An 8,105-nucleotide genomic window follows, 5' to 3' on the forward strand; every position below is an offset into this window, starting at 1 on the left:
CCCTCCATTATACTAGGAGATTTTAACATACCTATTGCTAACCCCGCCTCTATTAAACTTCTCGCCCTTTCTTCCTCTTTTGGTCTCACTCAGTGGACCTCTTCCCCCACCCAGTCTTTGTCACTACCTTGACATTGTTTTCTCTCATCAGTATGATCTCTCTAACTTCTCTAGCTCTACCTTCCAACTCTCTGACCACCATCTCCTCTCCTTCACTCTGTCCTGCTCCACCCCGTCTACCCTCACTAGGCGCAATCTTTATGTTCTTGACCCAGCTTAATTTTCCTCCTCTCTCAAAACTCTCATATCCCGTCTTCAGTTTAGACCCAACTCTAATCCATTCCCGGCTGTACTGAGGTTTGGACCCAGCTTTTCGGTACCACCGCTCTGCTCGCTACCCAGCAGCTCTGGCTAGTGTGATAGGCGAGGAGGAGTCCAGTGGTGGCAGCAGCTTATGCCCCTCCTACTGCAATTAGAGGGCGCATTTAGGATAAAGAAAGGGAACAGTGGCACAGTAAGCCCAGCCGGTTCCCAGCTACAACAGACAGGGTGGCATAGGCGGTCCATCCTGTCACAGGTTTCTGGTGGCAAGCAGTGGGATAACCTCAGGTGTGTTTTCGTGCACCAGTCAGAAGAGCCGTGTTATTCAGGAGAGAAATAACTGCAGCCAGGAAAAGGCACAGGATGTCTAAGTACAGTGCAATGTCCAAGGCGGACCTCGAGATACTGTGCCAAGCAAAGAAGATAGACATTTCTTATACAGCGAAAAAGAGCGAAATGAGACAGGTGCTGAAAGCCTGGAATGAACAGCACGAGAGAGCTGATAAGGAACCTGACAGTGACCAGGAGGAGACAAGAACGCTAGCCCTAGAGACATTTGCCGTCACATCCCAGGACACAGCACCTGTTCTCAGCGACAGTCACCCCCTACAGAGTGAACCAGTGGCGCAAGTTCAACAGCGTGATGAGGGTAACTTATCTGTACTAATGCAGCAGCTGGTGTCCCTGGGAGAGAAAACAACTCAGGCAGAGCGGTTACTTATTATCAACGTGTGGGGCAATTGGTGGGCATTGCCTCCTGCAGCGGCCCATGAACAATCATCTGCTGCACCCAGATTGGGCTTTCTCCACTTTACCAAATTTTACAATAATGTTGGAGATATTAATGGACATTTGTAGGTGTTCGAAATGTCTTGTAGCCTCCATAACTTGCCCAAATATGAGTGGGTAAAGTATCTGGTTCTCACGCTACAAGAACGTGCAGTGGAAGCTTATTGTGGAGTGGCCCCAGAGGACTAGAACATGGTAAAACAGGCCCTCCTTAAGCGCTATGTTATTACCCCAGAGACCTACTGGTCTAAAAGCACCCATATCAGCCATGAGGAATTTGCCAACCAGTTGCGGCAGTTGGCAATAAGATGGATTAATGGATTGGACGCCAAGAAATAGTGGACTCAATTTGCTGAGAGCAGTTTCACCGCTGGTGTGCCCCAGAAGTGAAGGAGTGGGTATTGGACTGTAGCCCTACAACCCTGGAAAAAAGTCCCAATTGGCGAATTATTATGTGGGAGTGAGGCCACACTGGCAGAAACGCCAGGTTAACAGCCAACCCCAAAGGACTGTACAATCAGGGGGACACCACTCTTATATTCACTCGTACCTAACCCTTCGGGTACCATTCGCCAGCCACCGCCCCATCCCTGGGATTTATCAGAGACCACCAGAGCCCAAGCTGGAGAAGAAGTGCTACAGCTGCGAAAAAAAACGGTCACCTGTGGATGGACTGTACCACAGCCACAGCACCCCAGACTCGTGCCCCTAATCTGAGTCCTGGGGCATGGCTGACTTGCTAACTGGCGAAGGTGAGCCATTAGAGACTGTTTCCACCCGTGCCAGCCAAACGGAGTGTGGCATATCTGACTTGGAGGGAAGAGTCACCTGTGTGTCCAAAAGACCCCCAAAAAACATGTGGAGGAACCTGCAGCCGGTCCAAGTGGAACCCCTGCAGGGTGAAGGACTGAGGGACTCGGGGACATCCATAACTGTAGTGAGCCCCCATCTTATTGATCCTGCTGCACTGCGACCCTGCTGCAAGGCAGGGTCGCACTGCCAAAGTTACAGTAGCAGATGAACTGGAGAAGGAAGTGCCTGTAGCAAGGGTGTATCTGGACTGGGGAGATGGCCGAGAGTTGCGAGATGTTGCCATTATGGATGGCCACCCAACTGACGTGATCTTGGATAACGATGTTGGGGGTGGAATTGTGACTGCATTTCTTAACTCTATTACCCGGAGCCAATCTGCTAAACTACAGTTTTCAGGATCTACACCTGCACAACCCAGCCCAGAGGAAAAGACCACAGCTGCTAGACAACAGCCGTCACCAGCAACCACAGCTTCAGCCAGCCCAGAAGAAAAGACCACATCTGCTATTTTTTCAGGAAACAGCCAGCCCTTTGCCTCTGGTAAGACTACGTCCCCTAGCAATGCAGAGGATGTTGTTTCTTGCCAACCTAATCTTGTGGGGGTGCCCGGTGATTCTCCTGTCCCTAGCAGTATGCCAGCTCCTGCGGTGAGTATAGCTGACCACAGTGACCCCCCCTTTGACTGACCATAGTAACCCCAACCTAGAACCCCTGCAGCATATCCTGACTTAGATGATAGTGAGGACTGCAGGGAAGAGTTCAGGGCAGCTCACCCCTTATCACTCACTGGAAGGCATGAAGTGACAGGCTGATGGCAGCCTTTCAGCAATGGAGGTAGGGAGTGTGACATGGTGTAAAGGTTTCTTGTACCGTGTAGCTAGGAAGGTAGATGGGGATAGACAAGTCTGGGAACAAGTTCAACTGGTGGTACCATGGGGCTTTTGTGCGCAACAGATATCAGTTGCCCACAAAATTCCTATGGCGGGAATACCAGGGAAGAAACCGAACACTGAAGCGCCTGACACAGAACTTTTTCTGGACGGGAATGTCGGATGACGTCCAGGCCTACTGTAAGTCCTGTGATGTGTGTCAGCGTCTTGGGTGCCCCAGTGCTCGTGCTCCCCTCAGGTCCTTGCCAATAGTTGGGAAACCTTTTCAGCGAGTGGCTGTGGACATAGTATGGTCCCCTGCTTGTGCCCAGTAGATCAGGGAAGAGATACATCTTCACTGTGGTGGACTACGCTACCTGGTATCCAGAGGCTGTAGCTCTGTCCTCCATAACTGCGGAAAATGTAGCAGACATGCTGGTAGGAATATTTAACATAGTAGGGTTTGCTAGCGAGATTCTAACCGATCAAGGGATACAGTTCATGAGTGAACTGTTCCAGTGTCTCTGGGCAGAAGTGCAGAAACTCCGTTTCTCCCCCTACCATCCCCAGACTAATGAACTGTGCAGGCGGTTGAATGGCACTATGAAGCACATGCTACGGACATTTGTAACTTCAGAGGGGAGGACTAGGAACGCTACCTACTGCACCTCCTGTTTGCTTATTGGGAGGTGCCGCAGGAGTCTACCGGTTTCTCACCCTTTGAACTACAATATGGCTGCAGAGTCCGTGGACCTCTTGACCTGTTCCGGGAGACTTGGCAAAGGGAGCTACCCACCCAGGATGTCTCTGTGGTAGAGTATGTGTTGAAGCTCAGAGATCGGTTAGAGAATCTCATGGGGCTCGTGCAGGCTAACCTGGCAGAAGCGCAGGCAAAACAGAAGACGTGGTATGATCAGGATGCGCCTGCTAGAGTGTCCTTGTTCTGATGTCCATGCGCCAGAACAAGCTCCAGGCTGCCTGGGTTGGACCGTACACGGTCTCAAAACGCCTGAGTGACATCACTTACGTGGTGTCATTTGATAGCGACGGTAGGCGGCAGCGGACCTACCACGTAAATATGTTGAAGGCATACCACGAGTATGTGGTCGGAATCAGCGGTTTGCTGCTTACCGACTGAGGAACCAGGAAGTGGCCCACTACCTTACATTCTCGCGGATGCCAGAGGTGAAGGTGGTGTAGAGGATGTGGGCTAGGATGATCAGTTGAGTGCCTGCAAGAGGGAGCAGCTTGAGGCAGTGCTGTGGCCCTTTGCAACTCCGTTCAATAGGAAGCCCGGTCAGGCTTCCTTGGTAATGCACCATGTGGACACCAGTGAGCATAGGCGAGTTAGGCATCCCGCTAATCGGGTCTCACCAGAGGCCAAGGAAAATATATACAAGGATGTACCGAAGATGCTTGAGCTAGGGGTGATTCAGCCATTGCATAGTCCATGGGCGTCCTCCGTTGTATTGGTTCCCAAGAAAACGCGGTTTTGAGTAAACTACCGGCAGTTGAACGAGGTGACCATGGCTGATGTCTATCCCCTGCCCCGAATTGACGCTCTGTTAGGCGAGTTAGCGGGAGCAAAGTATATTTCCACCTTTGACTTGAGCAAGGGGAATTGGCAGATACCGCCGACACCCGAGGTTCAGGAACGGTTGGCCTTCATCACTCCATGTGGCCTGTTTCGAGTTTAACTCAATGCCATTAGGGTTGAAGAACACACCAGCCACCTTCCAGCATGTGGTTGATTACCTGCTGGAAGGGTGTAAAGGCTTTGCTCAGGCTTACTTGGATGACATTGCCATTTTCAGTAAATCCTGGAAGGACCATCTGAGCAGACAAGTGTCAAATGGGGATGTCAGAGGTGCAGTATGTGGGTAATCGTGTGTGTGGGGGGGGGGGGGGTTAAGCCAGAACTAGCTAAGGTAGAGGCAATCCGAGACTGGCCCCGGCCCACAACCCCCGAGTACTGTCAGCCATCTTGAAATGGACTCCGGGTCCAGGAGGGTTAAATCACAGGCTCTAGGCGCAAAGTGAAATGTTAGTAATAAAAATGACTTTTATTAAAATAAAAATGTATTTTAATGTGCGCGCTGCAGCATGTAAGGGAATGTAAAGGAAATTGCGGCACCTAGGCGCCGGTGTAAATATAATAAAAATGAATGTACAATGGTATATGTAGGTGCTGCAGCACTGGTAAGAAACCGGCGCTCAGCACTGAATGGGTTAAATTGGTTAAAGGGACAGGAGGACGGATTACCTCCTGCTAAGACTAGTCTCCAAATGTGTATAAAAAAGGCTCTGTTTTGTATTAAAAATCATTTTTGTTTCTTCTGACCTCTTGATCACTGGTACCTTAAACCAGTGTGAACTGTCCTTCTTAGGACTACTTGCTTCAAAGACCTGTTTGACAACTTTTCTATGCTGAAATTCCTGTGACCTACAGTTTAGACCCAACTCTAATCCGTTTCCGGCTGTTCTGAGGTTTGGACCCAGCTTTCCGGTACCACTGCTCTACCCGCTACCAAGCAACTCTGGCCAGTGTGATAGGCCAGGGGGGATCCATCCGCAGCATCCTGATCTATAGGAAGAGGTCAGGGGTACCAGCCCAGGTGCACCAGCAAAGGGATAAAGTAGTAGCGGCAGTTACCCAGAAGGAACCCGATTCTGGATGCCAGTAAGAAGTCAAGTGGTGGCGGCAGTTTAAGCCCCTCCTGCTGCGGTTAGAGGGCGCATTTGGGATAAGGAAAGGGAACGGTGGCACAGTAAGCACAGTCGGTTCAACAACAGACAGGGTGGCATAGGCCATCCTTCCTGTCCCATTGATAATGATGTGGCGATCAGGAGGAAACTTTTTGTGAGGTGAGCAAATCCCTGACCAAGTTGAAGACTGAAATGGCTTGGGGCGACGGCCTGTTGGGAAGAATGAGGTATCCCAAATAGATGTAATCGGGGAAACCAGGGGATAAATGCTTATCCTTAAGAACACACAAGTCCCATAGCTTTATAGCAAACCTGAGTGTTGGGAAAGAATTAATGATGATGAAGGATTTAGGAAAGAAAGGTGAGGGTCAGAAACTTTGTCTCTATAGCTACTCTGGAGATTGTATTGGAGGGAGCAAAGTTTGCGTCCATGTGTGCCAGATAGTAACGCCTGGCCTCCATTTTAGGAGACTTCTGAAGGACTGCCTGTTTGACCCTTGAAGTTTTTACTTGCCACACGAATTTAGAGAATGCTTTTTGGATATCCGTAAACACTGAATATGGGACCACTACTGGTAGAGTCTGAACATTGTGTAATAAATTTGGATGTATGTGCATAATGATAGCTATGATTCTGGCCACAAGATTATCAGAGGTTTCCAAGCACCTGGATCTCTTGTTGTTCTGGATAGGAGTGGGGGAAGATTTCTTGATAGTGTTGTATGAAGATGAAACGAAAATTTTGTTTTTATTTTTTAGATTTCCATTTGAGGTTAAATGCTGCAGTATTTTTTTTTCTGTCTCACGTATGTAACATCATAGCTTTGGATTGAATGAAGTTTATTTTATGACTTAAAATCCTCTTGTACTCATCATTTTATAAAGATTAGAAAGGGAAATTCATGGTTGCATTAGGGTGAGGAGATCATCTGTGAATGAGGATATCTTGTAATTAGTGTCCTCAACCTCCACTCCAAGCGTGTCATTAGAGGACCTGATCAGAGCGGCTAGGGTTTCCATCACCAAGGCAAAGATTAGGGTAGAGATGGGGCAGTCTTGCCAGGTACCATTTTGAATGTGGACCATGTTTGAAGGGGCTCCAATGATCATTATTCTGACACCAGTGTAGTTTTACATGGTCTGAATACCCTTCAGAATATTTCCATTTGTAAGGTGTAATTCATAAATCGCCAAGAAGTTCTATTGAAGGCCTTCTCCACATCGAAGAAGCGAATAGCAGAATCTTTTTTAGTTATTTGATTCAAACCTGCAGCTCTTCTTGTCTTGTGCCTGACTTCCCGGGATGAATCCCACTTGGTCATGGTGGAGTAATACTGGAAGAGATAAATCTCTTTGCAGCATTTAACCTCAATCTTTAGATTGTAAGCTCAATTGAGCAGGGCCCTCCATCCTCGTGTCCTCTTCCTCCTGTTTACCTCTGCCCCAGTCCCCCCCGTCTTTTCTCCTCCACTCGACTTGTGCCGCAGTCTCTCTACTTCTCCCTTGCCTCTGCATCTCCATCTTAGTCCTGACCCTGTTAGTGGCACCCACACTAGTGGGCACAGGTTTCAGCCTCCTTTCTCTCCCCTCCTCGCTCCATCCCCTCTCTCTGTGCACCTGCTCTCTGCTGACTTTGTGCTTCTGCACCTTATTTGTACTTTCTGTACTTATTGCACTTTGTTTTAGTAAACGGCATACAGGCAGAACAATCACCCTGTACTGTTGTCTCATGCTCTATGTACAGCGCTGCGGACCCTTTGTGGCACCTCATAAATAAACGATAATAATAGGTGGTTGGGTAGGATTTCTTATACATTTCGATGTTGTTGCTCAAGATGGAGACAGTTCTATAGCTTGCACAATTGCAATGCCCCCCCCCCCCTTGTGAATAACGATGATCTTTACTTCCAACAGTCTTCAGGAACATTGCGCCCTGGAGAGCGTCACTGAATAAGGAGTGAAGGTGGGAGAGCAAAACATTGTAACATTTCTTATACTAGGCTGCAGAGAAGCTGGGTGGACCAGGTGCTGTATCTCATAACCTGTCTTATTTCATCCACAGTCATTTCTGCACTGAGATTTTGGGCAGATTGAGAGGAAAGTTGTAGGAGATAACGATTTGAATGTGTTCCTCTAGTGATACAGGGGTCTCTGAGTTTTGGGGGAGGTTGTATGTTCTGTGTGTAGAGATGATGAGGAGTCACCATACTTGCCAACTTTTAGAAACTACCCTCTGAGGGCAGATGGAAAGTGCAGAAGGGGGTGTGATAGAGTCTGTAAGCCCCGTCTCCACTTGGGAGGGTGCCCGCTCTTCTGAAATTCAGGAGCCTCTCGGACTTTCCTTGTGAGTAGGCAAATACAGAGGTGTCGAGAGGGCAGGACTAACTTACAGTGGGAGGAGTCACCAGACTGGTGTGGCCCCACCCTCATTGTTGGCTACGGAAGGGGCCCCAAGATGTTACTTCCGGGCCCAATATTTCTCTTGGCTGCCCTGGCAAGTACGAGTCTCTTTCTGCTGTAGATTACCTCAGGGTCCACCAGGTATCTGGGTCAGGAGAGGAATTATGCTCGGTTGAAGCTGTATTCATTGAGTGTCCTCTTATCACA

At 48.8% G+C, this 8,105-nt stretch overlaps 1 protein-coding gene across 1 annotated transcript in view; it reads left to right on the forward strand.

Annotated features, from left to right (window-relative positions):
* Positions 1–684: 684 nt before the first annotated feature.
* The window catches only part of LOC142157952 (cleavage and polyadenylation specificity factor subunit 1-like), a 52,673-nt gene continuing 45,252 nt past the window's right edge, over positions 685–8,105 (forward strand). Inside the window, exon 1 of the mRNA XM_075211453.1 lies at positions 685–970. Within this exon, the coding sequence (XP_075067554.1) occupies positions 685–970 (286 nt within the window). The remainder of the gene's footprint in view (positions 971–8,105) is intronic.

The sequence above is a fragment of the Mixophyes fleayi genome, chromosome 5 (assembly GCF_038048845.1).
Source record: "Mixophyes fleayi isolate aMixFle1 chromosome 5, aMixFle1.hap1, whole genome shotgun sequence".
Taxonomy (NCBI): Eukaryota; Metazoa; Chordata; class Amphibia; order Anura; family Limnodynastidae; genus Mixophyes; species Mixophyes fleayi.